The 27,017-nt window shown below is 38.0% G+C and overlaps 1 protein-coding gene across 7 annotated transcripts in view; it reads left to right on the forward strand.

The window, feature by feature from the left end:
- The window catches only part of JAK2 (Janus kinase 2), a 92,910-nt gene extending 77,481 nt beyond the window's left edge, over window positions 1–15,429 (forward strand). For all 7 annotated transcript variants that reach the window (XM_080574393.1, XM_080574399.1, XM_080574397.1 and 4 more), the window contains 6 exons: window positions 538–727; window positions 1,475–1,599; window positions 6,306–6,478; window positions 7,427–7,544; window positions 9,378–9,491; window positions 11,324–15,429. In XM_080574393.1, the coding sequence (XP_080430519.1) occupies window positions 538–727; window positions 1,475–1,599; window positions 6,306–6,478; window positions 7,427–7,544; window positions 9,378–9,491; window positions 11,324–11,431 (828 nt within the window). In that variant the 3' untranslated portion in view covers window positions 11,432–15,429. The remainder of the gene's footprint in view (window positions 1–537; window positions 728–1,474; window positions 1,600–6,305; window positions 6,479–7,426; window positions 7,545–9,377; window positions 9,492–11,323) is intronic.
- Window positions 15,430–27,017: the final 11,588 nt, after the last annotated feature.

Raw genomic sequence — 27,017 nt, forward strand, 5'->3', positions numbered from 1 at the left:
AACAACAACATGGCAGAGGGAGAGGAACATAGTTGTAGGTAATGACTGCAAAAAAGAAGGTAAAGAAAATACGAAGAGAGAGAGGAAAGAAAGTAAAACAGAGAAACAGCTTGGGGAAGAACTACAAAAAAAAAGAAAAAGAAAAAGAAAACAGCCAGGAGAAGCCTTAATCTGATGTGGTTTTGCAAGTTCAGGAAAAGAGCTATCTCAGAAGGTATCATGGAATTGTAGGTAGAAATCTGTGGAGAAGGGGGAGAAAATGCATGTAGGTCACCCTCCTTTCCTCCAGTGCTGTTTGCTTCCTTTTATAGAGCATGTTTCTTATAGACAGTTGTTACAGAGCTGTGACCTGTGATCCTGCACTCCTACCTTTTTTCGGGTAGGGTTTGTGGTATTTCACTTAAGTAATTGTCTGGTATTACAAGAAATTTATTACATAATTGCATTACTTAATGCTAGTACATTGAGCACCGAGGCTATTAGAAAGAGAATGGTGTGGACTCATTTTTAATTCAAGTATTTCTACTTCTGATCTAGGGAAATTTTGGCAGTGTTGAGATGTGCCGATATGACCCCCTACAGGATAATACTGGAGAGGTGGTGGCTGTGAAAAAGCTGCAACATAGCACAGAAGAGCACCTTAGGGACTTCGAAAGAGAAATTGAAATACTTAAATCTCTGCAGCATGATAACATTGTTAAATACAAAGGAGTATGCTACAGTGCAGGTATGTGCTTACTGAATACACCTTCAGCTATGCACCTAAGCATGCATACTGTGAGAAATTCAGAGAGAGAATTGTTTATGAAAGTAACCCATTTTCTTTATCTTAAAGTACAAAAGTCTTCCTAGAAGTGAATTTGGGGTTAAGTAGGAAAATGTAACCATTTTTTAATGGTTGCTTTTTTGTCACTTAATGTGATGTTCCAGAGTGGATAATACCACTTCTCATACAGCCTGTATAACAGAAGACGGGAAGAAATTTCAGAAACAGATGTATTTGAGTTAATTGTTTATGGTGTTGAAAATGAGTGATAACGTGTTTTTTTTGCCCAAGGTCTTACTATAAGAAAAAAAAATCTTGTGTTCAAAATCTGACTAAGTTTTAAAGATGGCAAAATTGCTGAACAGATGATGTCAGTTACTATTCTGAGTTTTACCTCAGCAATGAAGAGGAATGATATAAAACACAGACATATATGGGTGGCACTTCTGCTTAGCTTTAGCAATAGAAGATGAAGTCCTGATGAGGTGATGTGTATCCACATAATTGCTATGTTTAAATAAATGGCATTTCTTTAACAAATGCAGTTAACTAACAGATGAAAAATTGCTTAGTGATGAACACAATAAATTGTGTGTTTTGGTAGTAAGACGTCTCTATTACTTTTATTCATTTGTAAACACACTGAAATAAAAACTTTGTATTGGAAAATGACAGAAAAATTATATGTTTTCTTTGCTGTTGTCAAAGGTCGTAGGAATCTGAGATTAATTATGGAATATTTACCGTATGGAAGTTTACGAGATTATCTGCAGAAACACAAGGAAAGACTGGACCACAAGAAGCTTTTGCTGTATGCATCTCAGATATGCAAAGTAAGAGGGCTTTCAGATGATTAATATTTTTCAACAATATCTCTCCATTTTGTACAGAAATTAATTGTTTTGGTGTATCCCTTATAATAGTGTTGGGCTGCTAGCAAAACATATCCCTAAAAAATAGCAATGCACATTCATATATTCAAGAACTTTACAAATTTCTGAGTATCTCAGTGGTATTGGCTCATCCATCTGCTAACTGAGGGAGAATATTTGCCATTTACTTTTGTTTATTTTACTGTTTGTTTAGTTCATATTTTCATTCAGAAGAATTAAAAACTCTTTTATCCCTAATGAGAGCTGGAATAGAATTTTGAAAGAGTTAGTATACTTGTCCAAGCAAACACTTCTTGATATACTGTAACTGATTTTTCAGGACTTAGATATTCAGCTATAAAACCACTATTAAGAGCATGCATACGCTTAAGGAATTTACTTTAAAATGCAAATACTATTACCTTATTAATCTACTGGAGCAAAAATATATGATTTTTATGTGAAGAAATAGAGTCCATGGAAGTCCCCAGAGCTGTAATAAATTAGTCTTACAGATTGCCCCTGAAAATCCTTCATAAAATTCTGAAAAGGGAGGCAAAAATCTGATCTCCATTGTAGATGCCTTGTTTCCTCAGAAGCAGGGCATATACCTGCCCTAGCTTTATTCTGTTGTTGTGCTTGAGATATGAGGAACTATGGACACTATAGATTTCTCTGCATGTTCAGTAGCTTGAAGAAAGAAAGAAGAGCAAAGCAGACAAATAGATAGACATGCGTGCACACACACACACCACACACACTCTTCTCCTCCCTGTTTCCCTTCCCCAAGGTGTGTAACAAATATTTTTAAACTTCCTTTCCCTGTTTTCCACATCAAGCATGGAAAGAGTAGGTTATTTAGTGAGTATTCTTCAGGGTACGTAGCCCCTACCTATTTTTACATACAGTAAACTTGCATCCTGCCACATTCAGGGCATCTTCTGTCTGCACTATCCCTAGAATAGGCCTGACAAGAACGAGGCAGGAGAGTCTCTGCAAAAAGCAAGATCTTCTCCAGGCATTCAAACTTTTCATCTGGTGAACACAGCTTGATAGTTTCCGTCTTGTAACTGGACTGACTTGGTAAACCTTTTAGCTACTGAACCTGGAGCATGTACAGGTGGATGCTGCATGCTTCTTTAGCAGCCGATTCTACCTATTCGTGTATTCACTGAAATAAAGCTAGGTGGGTTGTCACTAGCAAAGCCTCCTAGATGGGCAAGCAGTCTGCAGCATAGCTGAAAACAGGAAATGTTTTCTGGTCTATGGCAAGTGTCAGTCTTCTCACAAAGAGGAAGTGTTGAACATGTGACCACCCACAGAAAGAGGGTTCAAAAAGTCCTCTGATCAAGGGGTCCAAAACAATAAGTTTTTCTCTAGTAAAAGGTCTCAAGCATTAGAAATTCTCTCGCTATTTCTGCCACAAAATAGCTTGGTATCAGTGCTGGTAAATCACCTTAAACAACCGTCCTTCAAGCAAAGATCTGGAAAAGTCTAAAACTCAGCACCACCTAGGAAGAAGGTGACTGAATTTTTCATAGAATAATCAGGGATCTTTGAACAGGCAAAGGCAGCAGCCGCTTACTTGTTTTATTCTGTAGCCATCTCAGCAGACCCTGAGGGATCAGAAGATATCTGCACTGTTCATTCCCAGAAGAAGCTGTGAAAGCTTGTATTTTGCAAGCCTTCAGGCTTTTAATAAAGCGCCACAGTAGCAACAGTTTTTGGGACCCTGGCCTCTTAGACAGATGTATCAGACAGGTGGATTGAAAAGTAGATTTTGGCTTTTGCAGGCAGTGCAAGTATGGCAGGAAACTTTGGAAAAGGAATTAAGGTCAAGAAGGTATAAAGAAAAACATTGTGTGTGTGTGTACATACATATACGTATGCATATATAAATACATACGTAAGAGAAACATTAAAGTACTACAGGTCTGCAGGATGGTGCTGAAAAATCAGAAAGGAGATGGAATGACTTTTTTCTAAGTAGCAGACACCAGGAGGAAGGGAGCTAGAATATGCATTGTGCAGATACTTAAGTGTGAGAACTTCCTGCTTTCGTGTGACAAAGCATGGGTGCACACAGTACCAGAAAGTGGGAAGTTCGCATGCAGTTTTTACTCTTAAAGAAGTATCTGCAGCTAACATCTAAGGGAGGCAAAGCCCAAGAGTTAAAATGGATGTACTTTGCTTTGACCTCTTTTCACTGTTCTACCTGTAAAGCAGAGGTTATATCGATTGCTCTAATATTTCTGCAGTATTCTGTTGCCTCAAATTCTTCACTCAGAGGGTGGCGAGGCACTAGAGCAGGTAGCCCAGAGAGGTTGTGGATGCCCCATCCCTGGAGGTGCTCAAGGCCAGGTTGAATGTGGCCCTGAGCAACCTGATCTAGTGGGTGGTGTCCCTGCCCATGGCAGGGGGGCTGGAACTGCGTGATCTTTAAGGTCCCTTCCAACCCAGGCAGTTCTATGATTCTGTGATTCAAAACATCTTAACTTTTTCCTCATAGGATCTAATGCAAAATTTTACTGTCGATAAAATCTAGAGGGCTAGTGGTTCTGTGCTTAATTTGGAATCCTGAATTAAAAAAAAAGGATCTTCAAAGCTGGTTGTTGAACTGTGACAAAAGTACTCAAGTTATGATTTATGACAATATATTAAAAATGTAGTGAGTGCCTAATATTACAAAAATGGAATCTGAATACTTTTTCTTCTTTTAGCTTAACATCTTTTCCTGTTTCCTTTAGGTATTTGTTTCTTTTGCAATGTTTGGTACTATCAGAATCTCAAATCTATTTTTCCTGCTGTGAATTTGTTACATTTTTTTTGTTGTATAAAAATGTTTCTCCTTCTTCTTTGTTGCTCTTGCCTCAAATATGTGAGAGAGAAATGAAGGCATGGCCCATACCTGAGGGTTGAGTTGAGTGTAGTTGCTTATTTTTGGTTCCTTACTACTAATCTGTGAGAATTGTCCTGACTTACAGATGACATTTTTTGTACACATCTCATACTGTGAAAAGCAGCGTTTTCAGAGATGGCATTTGCTAGTAGTGACATTTCTGTAGATGTAAATCAGTACAGCTATCGTTGGGTGTGGCTTGTGTCAGCAGTGCTGTTTGTCTGATGGCAAGCAATAGGGTTCTACAGTCAAATTTTCAAAGAATCTTGGCAACAGAACAGCAAATATATATATATATATATATATATATATATATATATTTTCCCCTCAGTACATCTGATTTTTGGGATGGTTTTTTTTTGCTCTGTTGGCCCCACATTTTTTTTAATGTTTGCTGATAGGGGAAGAAGCTAAGAATAAATTTATTTTTCCGTCTCATAATGCTTAAAGTACTTCATGTGTCTTTACTGAAGAGCCCCACAGCTAGCTCTTAAACAATAAAGATGGAAGCATTTGAAACAGTGTAATTAAACTCAACTCCTGTAATGCCACAGGATTATGACTACCACTCAAAATTTGCATCATTTCAAGTAACCATCTCTGTGAGCCTGGAAAATACCTGTTGTAACAGGAAACTTATTAGTATCAGATAAATTTTAGGACTGTTTTCAGGGCAGTATTTAATAGTAATAAAAAGGTATAGCATTTCCGTTGACTGTATATGAAACCCAGGAGTCTGGCTTTGAAAAAAAGCTAGATTTGGTATTTTTCAGGATGGCAGCAGATAGGTGATTAATGGGGAACAGGGCAGTTTTGAACCCTGTTTTGGAATGAGATGTTCTAAATAAACAGCAATGCCATCTAGCGGTACTAGGCTAGGTACTAGGTACAAGAATCTGAGAAAAGTTAAGAGTTTGGATTCATGATTTTTCTGAGGTTTTTCACTTAAAAAACAAAAAGGGAGGTAAATCTTTTGGAGAGAATAAATCTATAATATTGATGTCCAAAACACTTGAGTTTAGCAATACTACAGCATCATTTATTGCTTTTTGGTTGCTGGAGTGACGTGTCGTCTTGTAAAATTGACAGTCTGCTTGGTGTTTTATTTCACATGTGAGAGTCAGGCATTTTTAACACTGTGCTCTGTCCACCATTTATAGCTGTGTAAGCAAGATTTTCTTTTTTGTAATGCTCTAATACTTTAGCCTGGTAGTCACTTCACTCACTGCCGCCTTCTACACTTCATTGATAGCAAAAATAAGAATGTGTATTGGTAAGAAGGGAACAGCAACAGCAGTAAAAGAAGACATGGCTTCAGGCAACTGCAAATATAGCCAGAGAACAGGTGTCAGATCCAAGGAATCATAAAGTTTGATAAAGCAATCAGGATGTGGAAAACGAAGAAAGAAGATTAATAGAAATGGGTAATGAAATAGCAAAGGCTTTTCATATGCCCTGTATTATGTAGCTTAGCCCAAATTTTGTTCCCTTTTACCTATTACTGGCAAATTGCATTTGGACATGGAAAGGAGCTGTAACAGCTATCTAGCTATGTAATCATAAACTATTGTCTCTGAGAGGTACTCTATGTAGCTGCCATCAGTTAAGTAACAACCCTGCATTTGGAAGAGTAACTCACTAGAGAGGACAAATATTCAACAGTCTTTGGTTTTAACTTTGTCCTTAATTCATCCCTTTAGGGGAAGTGCAGTCACTTAATGCTAAAAGTAACTTTCTTTTCTATTGTGTCTGTGAACTTTATGCTTAGGGTATGGAGTATCTGGGTACAAAAAGATACGTTCACCGGGATTTAGCAACAAGAAATATCTTAGTGGAGAATGAGAACAGAGTTAAAATTGGAGACTTTGGATTGACTAAAGTCTTGCCACAAGATAAGGAGTACTACAAAGTGAAAGAACCTGGTGAAAGCCCTATATTTTGGTAAGTTTCCTTTTGATATATGAAATAATGGCACATTTTCAGCTTCGTATTTTCAGCAAATAGTTTTGCATATTGTAGACTTATGAAGCGCAAACTCCAAGTCAGTTGTGAAAGCACTGCGAAGGTCCCACTCATGATATATGACTCTACAGCATATAAATGTAGGAATTCTCAACATATTTTCATGAAAAAAAAAATACTTAAACAGTTATTTAAAAGATGCCTTAGGAGCTGACTCTTATCTAACAAGGGGAAGCTTCTGGACTGTTCTCACAGAGGCCACCCTTGCAACCCCCCTGCTACTAAAACCTTGCCATGTAAATCCTATACAACTACATTCAGAATACGGAACATATACTGAAGACACAGGAGTACCTTAGAAAATATTCTCACAGATAATTGTGATAAAACCATCTTCTGTCTTGACAATGAAAGAAAATGCAATCTCATACCTGTGATTTTTGTCTATGTAGCTGCTGTAGGCACTGTCAAAATGTAATATTTAAAGGATGAATAAAATAATATAAAATGGCATCACAGTCGATGTTTTTGAGAGTTCAGAAGTACCTGGGACACAATTCAAAGCTTATTGAAAGTGATGGAAGGGTGCTTACTGGCTAGAATTGTCTTTCTTTCCAGTCCTTTTCATATTAAAATCTTGTTCAACAAACAAAAAAACAGCCTTGGATATAGTAATCACTAGCTGTGTTAGTTTAAGCTGGTTTGTGTTTTTCAGTACCATTTAGTTACTATTAACAGTATAGTTACTAGTGAAAGTAATGGAAAGAAACGAGAATATGCTAATGCCTGTGTAAAAAGGGTACATACTTGTGAAAAATACTGGTCTTAGTAAAAGAAATACCTTCAAAACTAAAAAGCCACAAGTCACACAGAACAGTATATATATATATGTATATATATATATTCTTTTTTTACTATGTATTGCAGGTATGCTCCAGAATCTCTGACAGAGAGCAAATTTTCTGTGGCCTCAGATGTTTGGAGTTTTGGTGTAGTCTTATATGAACTCTTCACTTATATTGAAAAGAGCAAAAGCCCACCAGCTGTAAGTACATAATGAATGGTTCTCAGAGGTTTTTGTTTATTTAATTTTTCAGAAAGATATAGATGAAAGATATAGATTTTTGCTGTACTTAAATAGCTTGAGAGTTACTGATCCTTTTCAGATGACGCCTTCATGTTTGAGACCACATCCAATCAGAAGCAGTAGCATGCTGAGAAACGTTACTATCAAGGCATAAGAAGCAAAAGAGATCTGGAAAGTCACCTGATAGTCTGTGCAAATTTTATCCACACTGTAACTCCCAACTGTTTGGGAAAGATTTTAAAGTCTCATAAGTATAGATTCATCTTTCTTATCCATCATGGAGAGTGATCCCAGATGCAACTGTTTCTTTGCAACATGACAAGTATTTTTAATGAAAGGCTTTTTAATTGAAGGCTAAGCCAAACAATTACTTAAACATTAAGTTGTTTTAAATGTAGTTACTCTTAAAGTTATTTTGTTATGTTACTCAAACCCAAGCTAATAATATATTGAATTTCAGGAAAGAAAGGGAATAATTTTTGCAGACTCTTTACAGATGCTTTTAAAGACAAGTTTACACTAAACAGAAAAATATTACTTCTGCGCTGCAGAACAGTTCTCCAGTTGGAAGTGAGATTCACAATGTTACTTATACCTAGCATTGCTCTGCAGGCATTACAGAGGAGAGTTGAGTATTATATATGTAGTGGAGCTGTCCTCACTGTTGGCTAGTGCCTCAGTCATGGCAAATGTAATTTTGAGAGCTCAACAATGATTATAGGTAAAAATGTACTTGGAAGACTGCTGCATTGACCTCAGCAGACCTGTCAGTAATTTGATACAATTACTAAACTATCAAGGAAGAGCTCTCAAAACAAGGACAGCTCTCCCTGGGTAGGAACAAACATTGCAGACATCTGGAGTTCTTCAAAGGGACTATGAGATGGAAAGTAATGGAGTAAGTCATGGGCTCAGGTGGAATGTACTTTGAATAAATCAACTTTTTGGGTTATGTTGCTCTGTTATGCATCAACAAAAAATCATTTGTACCAATTAGCCAAAGCAGTCTTTCATCATCTTTATGATTATTCATTGTGTTATTGACGTTGTCTGTTTGCATGTTCTACGAACAGTTATTTCACACTTTCATATCAAGCATAATTAAAGAAATATATGTAGCACTGGATGAGTAACAGTTCCATTACATTATACTTAGAAATTATTTTCAGAATATTTAGAAATTATATAATATATATTATATATACTTGCTTATTTACTTTTGATCTCTGACATTCTGAGAAATATTTTTATCTACTTTCAGGATTACGTTCATTTTGGCTAGCAAGATTTATCTAAACCATTTTGGCTGGCTTTAATTATGCCATTCTTTCTGGCCTGTAGTTACTGATTAATCCAGTTTGTCTTTTTTTTTTAAGTACATCAGTAAGTTATTGCCTGTTTTCTGTTTGTTAAGGATTTTTAAAGCATCAAGATTTTGTTTTAATGTTTCAGGAAGCTCTTTAAAATTAGCAGTAAGATTTATCCTTTTAAAAGTAGGTAATCATCAGTTGATGATCAATATTTTAAAGAAGATTTTAATTTATTGCTTTAAATCATGTATCATTTATTGCTTTAAGTCATGTATCATGTAAAACCTATTTTCTTCCACACAAAAAAAGTGGTGATTATTAATATTTGTCTGGACTTATAATTTTATCATTGCTATATACTATGCTACTTATAGAATTTCTAAGTTTTTTCTTATGAAGAGTTTTGCCTTGGTAATGATTTTTCAGGATCTTGTTTTTTTCCCTTCAAATATTATTTACAATAGTTGGCCTTCTGTTTCAGGAATTCATGCGCATGATTGGCAATGATAAACAAGGGCAGATGATTGTATTTCATTTGATAGAGCTTTTGAAGAATAATGGACGACTGCCAAGACCAGATGGATGCCCTGATGAGGTGAAGTATTATTATAGTAATGCATTACTATAGTCTGAAAGGTGCTCAGTAAGGGTGAGTACATGGTAAATGCGAACCTTGTGTTTCCTTCTGCACGGATTACTGAAATATTTATACAGCCTGAATGGTTGTGCTGTTATTTTATCAGTTACATGATGAGTATAATCACATTTCTTTTATGATTCTTTAGATTGTATTCCCTCAGGAGCCTAGTATGTAGTCCTTCTAAATATACAAAATAGGATTATTGTGGCTGACTGCTATAGTGGAGCACTCAGGCTTCTACTGCAAAAATGTAAATTTATTAAAGCAATGAAGCTAGCATATGGAATTTGTTCCATAGAAGTTCCATATAAACATTCTTGTTGAAAATTGTGCACAGTGGATTTTTTGACATGTTTAAAGTTTAGCAAAAAAAAAAAAAAAAAGCTTCTTCAGATTTAATTAATCACTTTTAATTCCAAGATTTAAAAAAATCTTTATCTTGATTATTTTCTTTCTCTTGCTCTTTCCTCCTCAAGCAGAGGAAAACAACCCGTGTTTATCATGTATATTATTCATTGTCAAGCTTTCTCAGCCAGGAGCTACCTGAAGTCTGTAGGCACAATGAAGTATATGAATCAGATTTTATATGGTCAGGGCCTTTAGATTTGTATGCAAGTTTTTCATAGATATTGAATTTTATATGCCTGTAAAGTCATCTTCAGCACACACATTAATTCAGTGTTCTTTTATTTTGCTAATACTCCAGGTATTTTTAAAAAATACTTACTATTTCTAAGTCTTTTAATTCTCCGTTCTTTAGAGGAGGGGGCACTTCAGCTTGAGTCAAACTAGTAGGGCTGGGTAAGTGAATCAGTAAGGAAAGAATGTTTTATTTGTGTAACTTCTAGCTCAGACCAAATCCTGCATCCCTTTAAGATCAGACACGCTTGGCAGTAAGTCCTGAAATAATTCATTCAAACCTAGAGACAGGAGAGAGATCAGTGTCAAGTTATCTAGAAGAAAAAGAATGGTTCAAGTGGGGCAGAGAAGCCATTGGGAAAGAACTAGTATACAGAAAATTAAAGGAGAAGTCTCTGAAGTAACCTTTCTTGTATTATACATATGAGTACAACAATTGTTGAATCACAATTATTGAATTGTTTAGCTTTTCATAGATAACCTGAATGTTGTATTTATATGATAATACAGAATGTGTTTTATTGATACTCTAAATATCAGACGCTGGAATCTTTGCAATACTTCAGGTATCAAAGCAAGATGGAAATGCCTCTCTTCTGTCAGAAACTGCTCTTCCCATTTTGATCCTAAGAGGGTAGTCATAACAGATCTTAAATCTTCTGGATGTCTGTAACATACAAGCTGCTTTAGTTTCAGGTCAATGCAGGAATTCCAGATTTGCTCAAAACGAAAGAACTGAAAGCTACATTTGTCTTGCGAGCCTTGCAGGGAGTTCCTCAGCAATACTTGAGAAAGTGTTGGAAGTATGAGAAGTTGGTAATGATCTGGGTTAAATTAGTGAGAAGAGTATAGATAAAGAGGCTGGCATAGAAACCCTGTTCTGTGATCAGGTATCAATTGCATATGTAGGAAAAGAGTGTGGCCAAATGCCTGTTGTAATAGAAATATCTTTAAAAAGTTCACTCAAATCCATTTTTACCAGAAGTAGGTTCAGTTTGTTCTGTCTTTCTGATTAGATATCAAGGATAATGAAGAATTTAATATAAGAATGTGGAGAAATGTACGTTAAAGTTCTTGGACCAGTTCAGAGTAACTATTAACTGTAATGTCTGTTTGCCTAATACTGATTTTCTTTGTTTCTCCTCCAGATTTATGCTATCATGAAAGAATGCTGGAACAACAATGTTACCCAGCGCCCCACCTTTAGGGATCTTGCTCAACGAGTGGATCATATAAGGGACAACATGGGTGGATAAGAAAACTGTCCCTCCTTAAGAGGATGCATTGTGATGCAGAACAAAATGTACTTGGTCTGCTGTGTATAATTGACATATGTGCACTTGTGCATCTATCTTTCCTGGGAGTAAAATCTGTGTGGCAAATATCCTATCTGAATCTGCAAACTGAGGAATCCTGCTGGTTTTCTTTATCAGGATATATTTGTTACTATGAGAACAATAGGGAGAGAAATTATTTTTCTAAACAAAATAATCTAATATATGGTCAGTCTACAACACCATTATTTGCCTTACTTGGCAGTGCAAAAAAGAGGTGACTGAAAATATGGTGTGAGTAAGAAATGAAGAGACAGTGTATTTCCTTGTTGAAACGGAGATGCACAGAAAAGACTCCTAGTCTTCTCACTACGAGTCTGTAGTGACTTGGCACCCTGTTTTGTGTGTTGCACAAGGGCTTGTGTTTGTTAATACACTTTTATAACTTTCATTGTTGATGCAGAAATGGCTTCTCTGTATAATGAAATGGAAGTGGTTATGTAATCTGGCAACTTTTACTGTGCCTGTCTGAATCAGTTGTTGGTCAGCAATATATGCAAAGAGACAGAATAGGCTGTGTGATGTAAGTATTTTTAGGGGAAGGGAGCAAATTGTTTTTCATTTGGACAGCCAGAAAACTTATCCATATGAAAATTTTAATTTAAAATGAAAAAGCAAATATTCTTCTTTTTTCTTACTCTTCTTTTCCTGTCTTGATTAAATATTGGATACCCTTTACATATCTGAAGATGTAATATAGCAAGTAGAACTGAAGCCATTTTATACAAGACAGTGTCTTCAGTTTGTTTCTGAGTATTAAAAAGCCAAACATATTGCTTTTAAATACTTCTTTTATTCCTTCCATCTTTGTAATTTTCATGTAGTTCTCAGTGTATCTATAAATTGGAAACTTTAAAACAGAATTAAAAATATAGAAAATGCCCTCCTTTTCCCAGTTGCTCACTTTGATGTCATGATCATCATCTTATACATTCCTTCCAGTACCCTAAAATAATGCTTATGTCGCAGTATTTGATATGGCCAGTTGCAAACACCTTAGGTCAATTTTCCAGTGAATTGACCCAAAGTTATCTCATTTTTCTTCTGTGGTGAAACCCAACGTAAGACCATTTGGAAGGTGGAAATGTAAGCGCAGTTGCTCCACAATCAGCTAGGGGCAAGAACATGATCCCAGTTATTGATAACTGGAAGGAGGTTAAAGCTACTTGAACAGATTACTGTGTGTAATTCCACTTTTGAAATAAGTTAACAAATTTATAGACAAGGCAACTGTTTGGTTTTTGCCTCCAAGCATAAAACTTGGGGAATAATTTCGTATCTCAAAGCAGTAAAGGCATCAGGTTTTGTTTATTTTAAATTCAAATAATCTTTTTTTTTTTTTACTTAGATATTGTTGCAAAGAACAATGCTGGTTCTTCTTGGATGTTTGCTGAGAGAGGCTCAATCAAAGCTACACAACTTGGCAAACTCTTGAAATGCACATTTGTATTTAAAATGAAGTGTTCATTTCTGAAATTTGTGGCAGTGAATATGTGAAATAGAGGAGTTACTTCACTGTGAGGCCTCCTTAAGATTTATGATTTAAATACATCCATCTTATCAGAAGTTTAAGTACCTCAATTAAAAAGAAAAAGTAAAAATTCCTTATTCAATTAACATTGTGCCAGTATTGCAAAGTTTTGTACCACTATGATGTTTCTCTCCCACAATCACTCGTTCCAAATTCTGATTGTATAATATGGGAGATTGCTAAGTAGTGAAGGGGCAACATCAACCCTCTTTCTGCCCATTGCATTTAATAAAATTTTCTGTTGGTTTTCTTGCCACCAAACACTTGCATAGATAATTTTTAAACTAATTTCACAAGCAGTTTTCAAGCTGCAAATAATTTTAAAGTGCTTTGTTCAATTTAACATGTTTTCTCTATTTCTATACATTGCTTTCAAGATGATTTAAAAATTTCATGCAAGAAATGTCTTTGAATTTTTAGTCTCAGTTGTGTGTATGTGGTGGTTTTTTTTTTTTTTGGTAGCAAGAGAAGAAGCTTTAAAGCATTGAAACAGCATTTTAGCTGGGATAACATATGCAGGAACTATCTAAAATTTGCAGTGTATGACACTGAATAGCCAATTGGTTTCCAATATATAGTAGACTAAACATAATTTATGTAAAAATCTCAGGGAGGTTTGTGTAATGCAATGAAGAGATCTTCCAGTCTGCTCTTTTTTCAAGTGAATAAAAAGTCTTTTGCTTGTTCTACTACAGTATGACTGATTACATAGTCTATTTGATTGCTTAGATATAGTGTGGAACTCAAGGATAATTTTTAAGTGTTTTTGTGGATTTTTTACTTAAATACTTTATAATTTTAGAGAAAGCCATATCTTTACACTGCAGTATAATTGTGTGCTGTTGGTCAGGAACATATTTAGTCCATTGTAACAAGTCTGTGCAAAGGGCTTGATCATTCAGGATGAGTATTCTCAGCTGGGTGAATAGGACCAAGTAGTGCTTAGGACTCAGGGGATGTGTGATCACCTGCAGTGTCAATGTTTAGGTCCTGGTGCAGACAGAATCATGGTTTTTCTCAAAAAGCTGTTGAAGATGTAAATGCAGTGATTTGCTGAATTTGCTAACGCCAAATGTAACCTTTTAAAAAAACCAAAAAACAAAAAAAACCCTGCAATTCAGAAGCTCTCAGATCTACAGTAGAGTTGTATAATGCCATATTTTTGTATAGTCTTTGTATTAATGGCATCAGTTTTTGTTTTAGAATCTTTCTTCAGTTGGCATTGCATTTGTCACACTTTAGTGTAATCAATATGCTACTCAAAATGCTGTGATTTGTTGTAGGAAAAGTGCTGTTTTATGCATACATGACTGCTGCTATGATGTAGAATTAAAATCCTAACTACTGCTTTGCACTTATATTTGAAGTGAAAGAATTTTTCAGTAAGTGCACAATGTATCTTAAAAAATCTCTGCAAACAAGTATTGTCTAATATTGGTTTGTTGCCTATCGGTATAAATATGCTAAGCTTCAAAATCCATTTTAAACATATTCCACAACCTTGCAACAGTCATGTAATAAGGCAGATGAGGAATGGATTTTCAAGAAAAGAAACCCAAATTTTGTCAAGTCATGGTATTGATTAAAAGCTTCCATAATTGAGATTATAATTATTATATGTACAGACAAATAACTGTAAAAAAATGTAAAATTATTTTTAGAAATCAAGTTTTTGATTTTTACATTTGGTTGAGATATGGCCAACTGTCTTGATATGTGTGAAAAAAGATGTTGCTGCATAAGGTATGAAGAAATGTAACTCTTGTGTAAAGAAAGCAAGCTTTTCAGGAATGTATGATCTGGAGGATAGACCTGGAGGACAGACTTCTGAGATTAAGAATGGAAGTTCGGAAGAACAAGAAGACTGTTAGAAAAAGGCTGATGTTACACAACAAAGAAGCTTTCTGAAATAAGAAATGCACGATGATTTATGAAAAACTGATAACGTCTACTGAAAATGCCATATCACGACAAATATTTGATGATGTATTTCTTGGCTGTGTATTGTCTGCCTTAAATGTAAAATACTCACAGAGACCTAACTTGTTGGAAAAAATGCAAGGGTTGCTATACCAAAAGAAACTGCATAAAGTTATGCAACGCCAGACAGCAATTTTGAAAGATGTTTGACTAAGAAGGGTTTTTTTCTGAATTTTGCTTTCTGAATAAGAGGTTTACAATACTTTATATTAAAGTAGAAAAAGTCCCTTTGGGGGAAGGGAGAAGAAAACACGTGCTACTTGTAGTTGGACTGCAAACATTTGAGCACATGGCTTATTGAAGAGAACGTGAAGGGGATATTTTCTAGCAAACTGTGTATTAATAACTGAAAACTGTGCATTTCTTTTGAGTATGGTTAGTAAAAATAAAATAACTAAATACAATGAAAGGCATATGCCTGCCAAGATTTTCATTTATATAATACTTAAAATTATTTTCTGGTGTTTAAGTTGCTATTGAAGAGAACTGCTCTGTTTAAAGGGGTATAATAGAGCACACACAACTTTGTGACTTTCGCAGAATTAGCTATATGTAGTGTTTGTAGTGTTTATGTTTTTGTAAGGAATCTTTATGTACCAAAGAAAAAGCTGACTTTTGGGTGCGCCCTTTAAACAAGACTGATCTTATCTAATTCTTATTAAACTGGTTATTTTGGGATGAAGAAGCACTTCCCTTTACCTTCAGTACTTAGTGAGAGGCAAGTCTGTAAGCCAAGAAGAACTAACGGACTGACTGGTACCAGAGTATAGTTCTTCAGGATTTCTAACACTGGTAAACTATTATGCAAATATGCAAATCAAGAAATTGTTTCATTAATTTACTGTCTTTATCATAGGATTTTCCTGTAATTTTGAATTGCTGAGATACATGAAGATTATCACCAGTTAATCTTGGAAAGAGCTGATGCAGATTTTTTTTTAATTACATTTTGAGAAGTGCATGGACAAAACACAAAATACACACATAAATACACAGAATCTGCAGATAAATACACAAATATATGCTTAAGCTGGTATACTGTGGTGGAAGTAAAACATTTTTCAGTCACCACTTCCAACTCACAGCACCCTAATGAAGTTTTAAAGGTTATTGTAGGCAGCATTCCTCCTGACAACTACTAAAGATCATTGAGGATCTTTAATTGTTATAGGAAACAAATTTTAGCTAAGCAAAAAGTTAGAAGAAAATACTGATGTTCTCATGTGATTATTATATATTGCATGGTAGTAAGTGTGGCACGATATAGCCTTCAGTTCCTCTTCATGCTCTTGAAATAGTGTGATGTTCTGCCTGTACTTTGTGATAAATATAATGATTTGGGGCTTACTTGGCAAGGTTTGGGTAACTGGGGTGGGGGGTTCGGGAGGTGCTGCAGGGTGGCCTCTGTGAGCAGAGCCCAGCAGCTGCCCCATGTCACATCAGAGCCAGCTCCTGATGGCTCCAAAAGGGACCTGCTGCTGGCCAGAGCCGGGACAGGGAGCGGTGCTGGGTGGGCCTCTGGGAGAGCAGGTTGAAGGAAGGGTGGTGGGAAAGCACGAGACCTGCACACAACCCTTGCAGCCCCCAGGTGAGTGCAGCAGGAGGGCAGGAGGTGCTCCAGGCATGCAGCAGCAGTTCCCCTGCGGCCTGTGGAGAGGCCCCTGGTGGAGCAGGCTGTCCCCCTGCAGCCCACGGGTCCCACACGGAGCAGATCTCCACGCTGCAGCCCGTGGAGGAGCCCCCGGTGGAGCGGGAGGTCTGGTGGGAGCTGCTGACCACGGGGGACCCGTGTTGGACCAGTGTGCTGCAGTGGTACAGACCTATGTTGGGGCAGTTCCTGAAGAGCTGCTGCCTGTGGGCAGCCCCCGCAGGCTCAGTTCGGGAAGGACGGCATCCCGTGGGAGGGACCCCACGGGGAGCAGGGGCAGAGAGGGACCGTGAGGGAGCGGCGGAGACGAAGCGTCAGGGACTGACCGCAGCCCCCATTCCCTGTTCCTATGCACCACTTGGTGGGAGGACACAGAAGAGGGTGGGTGGAGGTGAAGGTGTTTTTAGTTTTCTTTTAGTGTCTCACTGTTTCAGGCTGTTAGTAATAGGCAGTAAATTGTATTAATCTCCCTATGCTGAGTCTGTTTTGCCTGTGACAGTAGTTGATGATATCTCAAGCCATGAGTTTTTTTCATATTTTCTCCCCCTTTTCCTTTGAGGAGGAGTGAGAAATGGTGTGATGGTGGTGCTGAGCTGCTCTTTGGCATGAAACCACCACATAAGGTAGGAGGAAGTACAGAAACATTAAATTTTAAGGTATTAACTAAGAAATGCTCGTAAAAGTAGAACAAGATGAAGTTGAAAATGCTTGAAGTTTTAGGTGACTAATTGTTTTGAGCAATATGGAAGCATCAGGAATAGAAAGGATTCCAGAACTTGTAGGCAGATAATACTATATAGCACAGCAAGTACTGAATTCTGATAAAATTTATAGAACTGTGGTTTTGTTTGTTTGCTTTATCTGTGTTTGGTTGCATTTGCTGTATGGTGCCATGCCATAAAACTTCAACTCAGTGAGAAATATCTATTAAAAATAAAAATGCATCTGTAAAAATACCTCTATATCACTTGTTTCCTGCTAGTAATTTTCCCTCTAGTGTTACAAAGATGTGAAACTTTTAGTGAATTTATAAAAATACATTCACATTCATGTAAGTTGACTGAAAAAAAAAGGAGTGAAATAGTCATTTCTGCAACAACATGAGATCACTACTGAAAGTCTGTGTAGTAATGGAGCCATTATTTTAGGATCCATTTTTGGTCTTTTCATTCTGCATAAGTTTTACTGAAGACATGTAAAGCCCCTCCTCCTCCCTCCCCCCCCCTCTTTTTTTTTGTTAAATGCCCTGCTGCCTCTCCTCTGAATTGTGCTATTTCTGTAGTGAGATACTTGGAATTCTTCAGCCAATGTATCTTTCTTCCCTTTGTCAAGGTTATTCTGAGACTACAAAGAAAAAGTGGGATTTCTGTTCTTGTTACTTCCTGTACAACTGCAGGGATTATCTGCTTTCATGAGGGCATACAGTGTTTCTGATGGCGCTCCACATCAGTATCACACTTTTGTGAAGTGTGTGATATGCTACAGTATTAACTTTAGAAAACTGGAATTTGATGGCAAATAGCAGCCTAGAAGGTAACAATTACCTTATTAAAGCCAAAGAAAATTGGACTAAGAAGTAAAACTTGGAAAAATCCTGGTGTATAATAATCCTATGGATACAATTCACAAAGCCAGATGCTGCTGTTGCAAACAGGTAAAAAAGCAAGAGGACCTGAAGAATTAAATCTGAAAAATGCTGCAATAAGTGGTAAGAGCAGAGACATGAGTCACTCATGAACCAAGTCATGTTTAATTCTTCCTTTCTAGAGGATAGTATCTAGCTGATAAACGATTGTATCACTTAAACCCCTTCAAAGAAGTGTTTGAGCTATGGTTTGAAGTGCTGCTGACACAGAGACTTTACAGGACTTAAGAAACACAAAGCAGAGCAAAGGAGGACCGGGCACTTCAGTGCTTGCTGGCATTGCCTCGTCATGCAAGAGCCGCTGGAGCAGCCAGAGGGGCAGGGATCCCCCGCTGCATGGGATCCCCTTCTAGCAGGGTGCTCTGTGCCGGGCACTTCAAGGGGGTTTTGGAGAACTTTGCATTCCTAGCAGTTGTGATTCACAGTTTGTTGCCACCAGGGCAATGCACACACACGTCCCTAGGGACAAGCTCCAGGCTGGGGACCCCTGAATCTCCAAGCAGCTGTGTGACAGCCAGGTGTTTGCAGGGATGTTGTGCAGAGGACTTCCGTGAGGCCTCTGTGAGCCCTCAGGAGTGTGTCCTTCTGTACCATGGCCATGGTGCCTATTGGAGCAGGGGGAATATGTCACATTTTTTGTAATGCTATCATTAAATAGATAAATGAACAAATAATACTAATTGAGCTAAATGGCAACTGCCAGGGGAACCACAGCAAAAGTTATAGAAAGCACATCTGAGCTTCTAACCCAAGAATGCAGGTTACTGGAGAGTGAACAAAATGAACAAGAATTCAGGAGCAGGAGCTTGTATTTAGAATGTGAATGCACAGGTTAATAAATGGGCAGCTGGAAGTGGTCTTCTCTTTTTTTTTTTGCTTCTGTATTCGTGATCTCTTAATTTGTAATAGTGGTTTTTTTCTTAGCAGAATGGCATCCAATATTGAAAGGTCTGTGCAAGACAAAACAAATTTCAAATCTGTGGGGAAGATCAAGGTAAATAATACTTGTATGTCAGCAAGGTATGAGCCTTCATTTCATGGGCTTAAGAAAGGTTTTATTACTTTTTTGTGAACTGTACAACCCTAAGGCTAATAACACTATGTGAAGTTGATATGGTAATACCATGACATCCTTACAAGACATTTGGGACATCCCGTGATGCAAGTGTCTAGACAAATACGCAGTTACGGGAACAAAATGGTGTGGAAAAAAGAAGCTGCCCTAAAGGAGCTTTAGCCTTCTGTACTGGAACTGTTGGGCCCCTGGGGACCTGGGGCTACAGACTACCTAGATGAGGACAGCAAAAATAAAAGTCATGCTCAAGTTCAAGTGTGTGATCAGGATATATTTTAGGTACATACAACCAATTTTAGCTTGGTGGTGTATGTTTGAATACTGCATGGTGGGAGAGAATTAACGCTGTATTTCATTCTCTCTGTAAGTTGTCTTATTACTGATTTCCTAAATAATAATAATAATAAAATAGTCCTACAAATGTAATATCTATTAGTGATTTTGTTTTGCCACTATAACCATCTACTTTTTTACTAAACTTAGACAAACTATTTTAACTGTAATCTTCATATCTCTGTAACAAATTTTACAGAGTAAAATGTCATTAAGAAAATAAATATTAGTAAATCAGTCATTTAAATTAGTTAATTAAGTATAGCTGAGTATATAGCCTAAGCATATTGCAATTCATATAAAATTGCAGTAACTTCCCCTCAACATGAACTCTAGTTAGCAACTACCATTTTGTGTGTTAATGAACGCATCTGATTTCAACAACGGAACAACTAAAGTTAGACAATTACATCAAGAGGAGTAGAGAAGAGCAGCTATTAAAAGTGGATGGTAAATGTGTTGCCTGAGCCACAGCTGACTGAGCTCTAGCCAAATCTCTGGTCTTTGCTGGCTATGTCATTAGAAGCTCTCAGTTCGCTAATAGAAGTGGCTCTTCCTCAGAAATGCTGATCTAGAAAGGTAAATTAAACAATTAAAAAGGTAAATCAAACTTAATACCGAGTCTGTGTACAGCAGCTTCCATATCTGAAGCACATGACTTATCAAAAAAACAAAACAAAACAAAAAAAAAAAAACACAGAGGATTTCACCTACAACTGAATAGAGCTCTCAAAAGACCTCAAATAAAATTTAAGGCTGAGTCTAAGCTTGGCTTCAGCCTTCAGTAGAAGAGTATCTGCCATAAGGACATGAATTCCTCCGTTAGTGAAAGATACGGCTATCTTTTTCAGAGCAACTCAAAAAAAAAAAAAAAAAAAAAAAAAAGAACCAAACAGGTTGGAATCCCATTGCAAACCAAATCCTTAAACAGGGTGAGATGGGAAAAAATTTGGATAATTTCAGAAATCCAGGGAGAGTTCCCAAGATGGGAGAACACCAAATTCATTAAATGGGAGGACTGTCAAGTGAATTTTAAATGAACTAACATAGGCAGCACTTAAATTTTAAGGTGTATTTCAGACTAATGGATGGGGATATTGAAAGAGAGTATCACAATCAAGTCCTTTTTTCATACCACAAGCCACTTATGAAGAATGTATCCTGAACTAATTATTTTCTAGTATTTATAAAGAAGTTGGCATTAAAGAGATGAGGTCTTTTTTTTTCCTTGATTTTTTTTTTCTTTTTAATTGTTTCTTTGCAGACCTACTTCTCTTGCTATAGTGAAGTTATTCCTTGACAGGTACTTCTCTAGCATGTTGCAGAAACATTTCATCAGTGAGGATCCCATAACCTCTACAGGAAATCTGTTCCAGTGATTACTTTTCCTAACTCTTCAAAACTCTTTCCTGGTTCTAAAACACCTTTCTATAGTCTACACACATCACTCTTTGACCTACACTGCTTATGTAAATTTTCTTTCTTTCATTTTTATTGTTGTCTTTACATATCTAAAAACTTTGTGTGTTCTTGCTTCAGTCTTCTTTTCTCTGTATAAAACAACAGCCATTTCCACATTTTTTCTTCATTATAGCCATGTTTCCTACATCTTTGATACTTCTTGTTACTCTTTGACAGGCTGTCTCCTTGCCAGTTGGTAGTGTCCAAAACTGGGCACAGTACTGCAGGCCTTACTTGTTCACAATAGAAGAATTATTTCACATATCTTAAAGATAAAATTCTCATTTATATGTCCCTCTATGACATTTGCCTGTTTTTGCAACAATACGATACCATTATCTCATTTTGTGATCATCCATAACCCAAGATTCTTATCTATAGACAGAAATTGCTTGTATTTATGTTTTCAATTATTTCTAAATGTAGGGAATAGTTTCCCTAATTTTTGAAAACCAGTCTCAACTCTTTATCTTCTAAAATAATTCCAGTCCCTTACTTCTAAATGCCATCTGTGAATTCTTTTGTAGCATTTCTCTAGTTCTTTCTGCATATTTATTGTTTCCCTTCATGCAGTCAATTAACGAAAATGTCAAATAGTACCAGACCTAGAAGATCTTCTTTGTCAGTAGTCTCTCTTCCTTGTCAGTACACCTTTGATAAATGGCTGGAATACAATACTGAGAGACTCTGACAGTGTTTTTCTTCTTAAAGGTTTAGTTCAGTTTTTGTTACCCTGGATTACTTGCAAAGATTGTCAGATAAGTCTGTGTAAAAATTTTTGCTGCCAACATATGAGACAACTTACCTAACCACAAGATTTGGAAGATTATTTTTTTCCCACAAATCCGTGATGGTGGTTGTTCATCACCTTCTGTGTACCAGCATATTGTTTGTTTGACTCTTTGCTATGTTTCTGCTTGCCCCTTGAATTGCAGTCAGACTGATTGTTCTGTAATTCTTTGTCTAATTTTTAAACAGACCTTATATTTGAATTCCCACTTTGAATTCCCACAGATACGTATCAGTGAATTTAAGGCTTCAGCCTGGGGGATTATGATGGGTTGACCTTGGCTGGCCACCAGAAACCCACCCAGCTGTTCTCTCACTCCCCATCCTCAGCAAGATGTAGGGAGAAAGTAAAATGCAAAACTCATTAATTGAGATAAGAATGGAGAACTCACTTGCCATGGACCAGTGTGAAGAGCCTTGTCCCTTGATGATCTCCCTACAGTTAGGGAGTGTCTGTGTTGTAGTTTTTTGCCTCCTCCAATGAAGTATACAGATCACCACACAATTCTTCTAAAGTAAATTAATTATTTTTCCTGTACTTAGTTTGTAAACATTAGTAAACTTAAACGTCTTACACTGTCCTATGTTATTTTACAGCTATAACAACTCACTCACTGGTCTCTAAGTATTTTCTGCTCCTCTCTGTTCTAACATTGTACCCCTGCTGGTCAGGGAAGCTACATACAAATTGTCCAGTTAAATGTACTATGAATTTTCCATATGGTTATTAGTATGTTTGCTTTTTATTGTGTCAGTTTAGGGTGGCTTAGCCCATAATCTATATCTATTGGTTCCCTTGTTGCTCATATGGACAGTATGGACATTTCTATGCTGACTTTTCTTGATTTTTGCTGACTTGGGTTGACTTTTACTGCCAAGATTAGCTTTTGGGAATCCCTGACACTGGAGACCAGGGAGACCATCTGGAGAAAGGAAGACTTTCCCTTTGTTGAGAAGGATCAGGTTAGAAATCATTTAGGCAAAACTGACATCCACAAGTCCATGGGCCCTAATGGGATTGCACCCACAAGAGGTGAGGGTCCTGGTGGACATCATAGCTAGGCCACTCTTAATCATATTTATAAAGATCATGGAGAATGGGAGAGGTTGCTGAGGACTGGAAGAAAGCAGATGTCTCACCACTCTTCAAAAGGGCAAGAAGAACGCAGGGAACTACAGGCCAGTCAGCTTCACCTCCATCCCTGGAAAGGTGATGGAACAGCTTATCCTGCAGGCCACCTCTAAACATGTGGAAGACAAGAAGGTGGTCGGGAGTAGTCACATGGATTCACCAAAGGGAAATCATGCTTAACTAAGCAGATTGCCTTCTATGATGGGAAAAATGTTGTCTACCTGGACTTCAGCAAGACTTCTGACACTGTCTCCCATGATAACCTCATAGGCAAGCTCAAGGTGTGTGGGCTGCGTAAGTGGACAGTGAGGTGGATTGAGAACTGGCTGAATGCCAGGTCCCAGAGGGTTGTAATCAAGGACACAGAGCCCGGCTGGAGGCCTGTAGCTGTCTGTGTCCCCCAGGGGTCCGCACTGGAGCTAGTATTGTTTAAATTAATTCATCTATGACTTGGATGAAGGGGCAGAGTGCCTCCTCAGCAAGTTTGCTGATGATACAAAACTAGGAGGAGTAGATGACACCCCAAAGTGCTGTGCTGCCATTCAGAAGGATCTCAACAGGCTGGAGAGCTGGGCAGAGAGGAACCTCTTGAAATTCAACAAAGGCAAGTGCGAGGTCCTTCACCTGGGGAAGAATGACTCCATGCACCAGTACAGGCTAGGGGCTGACCTGATGAAATGTAGCTCTCTGGAGAAGTACCTGGGCATCCTGGTGAACTTCAAGGTAACCATGAGCCAGCAATGTGCCCTTGTGGCCAAAAAGGCCAATGCTGTCCCGGGGTGCATTAGGAAGAGTGTTGCCAGCAGGTCGAGGGAGGTGATCTTGTCCCTCTGCTCACCTCTGGTGTGGCCACACCAGGAGTGCTGTGTGTCTGATTTGGGGTCCCCCAGTACAAGAGGGTCATAAAGCTACTGGAGAGTGCAGCAGAAGGCCCTGAGGGAATTGGAGCTCCAAGGGACTGGAACATCTGTTGGATGAGGAAAGGTTGAAGGAGCTGGGCCTGTTCATCCTGGAGAAGAGAACACTCATAGGGATCTTATCAATGTATATAAGTATGTGAACGGATGATGTCAAGAGGATGGAGCCAGGCTCTTCTTAGTGGTCCCCTGGGATAGGACAAGACGCAATGGGCACAAACTGAAACACAGGAGGCTCTGTCTGAACATGAGGAAAAACTTCTTTACTGTGAGGGTGACTGAGCACAGGAACAGGTTGCCCAGAGAGGCTGTGGAGTCCCCTGCTCTGGAGATATTCAAAAGCCATCTGGACACAATCCCAGATAATGTGCTGCAGGGAACCCTGCTTGAGCAGGGAAGTTGGACTAGATGATCTCCAGAGGTCCCTTGTAAACCTCAACCATTCTGTGATTCTGTGAAAACTGACAAAACAGTGAAAAGTATCCAACTTTCCTCTAAGTGTATCAACACTGCTACAAACCTTAAGAGGTTCTGGAAAGTTGTCTAGTTGGTCAGATAACTTGGCCTACACACATGGTAGAACACAGCAGCCTGTTATTGGAAAAAAAAGTTCTATACCAAAACTATCACATTTTATCAGCAGGGAAAGGTCGACCAGACTACTGAAGTCTCAGTCCCTCAGGAGCTCTGCAGAGAGGGCACGAGACAGCTGGGGTCAACCTGGCACTGCACTGTAACCTTCAGCCCACTGTTTTGATCTCAAATGAAAAAGGGTGGGGGTGAAATGTGCGCTGTCACATGGTGCTGTTGCATGGGAAAAACCCCATTTAGAAGGGACTTCATCTCTTGGCACAGGGACAAAAGATGTAAAACGACAGAGACAAAGAAACACTTCAGTGATGGCCTCTAATACCAAGACTGGTTGGTGCTGAGCCCAAAGATTTCTGCAGTGCCAGAAGCACAGTCATAGGCAAGCGCTTTACACCAGATTGCTGACGCAGGGAACAACTTCATGCTAGTATTGAATAACCCACTGAAGAACAGTAACCGGAGAGCTGAAACCAGTGTGATTCAACTCAGGTGCAGAGGCAGAAACTGTCATCTTACTGTACTTTGCTTTCAGCTCATCGGGACAAAACAATTCCTGAAGAGGCACTCCTTGGTGCCAGAAAGGATCCATCACTCGCCAGCTGAGATTTCACAGAAACTGCAAGTACCTGGAAAGTCTTGGGACAAGCAGCATAATCCAGAGAAGGTACACATCCTGCTGGGGGCTGTTCTTTTGGCCCATTTGGAAGGACAGCTCTCAGTATTTTTTGAAGTACAAAGGCTGGAAGCCAGTTTTTGTTTCTCTTATGAGTTTCTCTATGTGATATTTGCTACCTTGTGCAGTTGTGTTAACAGTGAAACACCTTGACGCTTCATGGGTACAGATTTGGCTTTAAGCATTTCAAGGTTAAAACATGGGAGAAGGCTGCAGTTGAAGGAATTTAAGTATTGCATATCAAGTACAGGAAAATTCCAGGGCAGGAGAAATATAGGTGTAAGGGAGGTTAGGTGGAAGAAAAAGGAGTTTGCACAGACTGCCTAATTTGCTTTCTTTCTTAGCAGGTCTGGTCAGAAAATAGTCCTGGACAAACACACTGTGGAGGCACAGTATGTGATACCAAGTCTTGACCACAAAGTGGGTGGCTGTAACAGTCAAGTAACTCTGTTGGAGTGAAAGTCCACGGAAAGGAGCCAACAGCTCCCAGCTTCCCAGGATATAGAAGAGCTGTGTGACAGAAAAGTGATTCAGCATATGATGGCAATTCGTGGCATAAATGAGAAAAAGAGCTTCTTTCAGCTACTTGATGATAATAGTGAGCGGCTGCAGAGCAGCAACACGGGTACAAATCTATCCACGTTCTTCTGAGGAGGAAAGGAGTTTGTTTCCTGTTTTGTCTCTGCTGTTTGCTGAGGAGAAGAGACTGTAGTCTCAGAAAGTTTTTCAGTAACTCAGTGTGTTAACCTGAGGTCTGTTTCTGACTTTGTCAGCTTGTAGAAATACTCCGGTAACTCATAAGACTAGAATTTTCTGTATGTTTTACTTAAAGATTGGGTGAGGTAAGCAGCTGACCAAATAGGACTAGATGTAGAAGGAACTGCTGTCTTCCAGGTCTCTAGGACTTAAGATTGCTCTCTGCAGCACAGTTAAGCAGTGCATGTTTCAGAAACATCTGCACATCTTGATGCTAGTAAAGTCTTCAGTTGTGTCCCTTTTAATTCAGTGACATAGAGAATGAGATGATGTGCAAGGTTGTCTGGTGAGCAGGTACCGTCTAGGAATTGAGAGACAGGCACAAAGCCCCTCTTTGTTACAGACATGGAATGCAATCTTTGGACAAATCACAATCTAAGCTAAAAAGATACTGAAGCTCCTAAACAGGACATTGGGGGTTTCTTGGTATGAGAAAACGCAGTCCTGAAAATTCCCATTCAACCATCACCCAAACTCTAACTCTCACATTGAAAATTAGGGAATCACTAAATTCTGTTCCAGGGTGTCATCAGACTTATATCATTACCTGAGGTACTTGACTGTAGATATATCACAATTCATACTGATTCATATTATTTAAGAATTTACACAAAGAATTCTAGCAGGTTTTGAACAAGGTGAAAACAGGGAATAGAGCTGGAAAACCTGTTGTATATAGTGCTACAGATTATCCTCATTTGGTCAGTTTTTTAATGAGTTCATAATCAGACCTGATTCAGACTTCACCCACAGTGAAAAAAATCCTGAACTTCCCCAGAATAAACCCTTGCAGACACAAATAGCAGTGCTAATATGGCAACATGATAATGTATCATTTTTTACTCACAAACTCGAAATAACTGTATAGAAGATGGCTCACACTTGTTAATAGTTTACTCAGAAATTGGCCACTTCCTGTGAGTTAAGACCACGTCAATGGGACTGCAATTTCTGTAAGCAGTGAGATGCTAAAACAA

Source organism: Anser brachyrhynchus (genome assembly GCF_964034855.1).
Source record: "Anser brachyrhynchus genome assembly, chromosome: Z".
In the NCBI taxonomy this organism is placed as follows: domain Eukaryota; kingdom Metazoa; phylum Chordata; class Aves; order Anseriformes; family Anatidae; genus Anser; species Anser brachyrhynchus.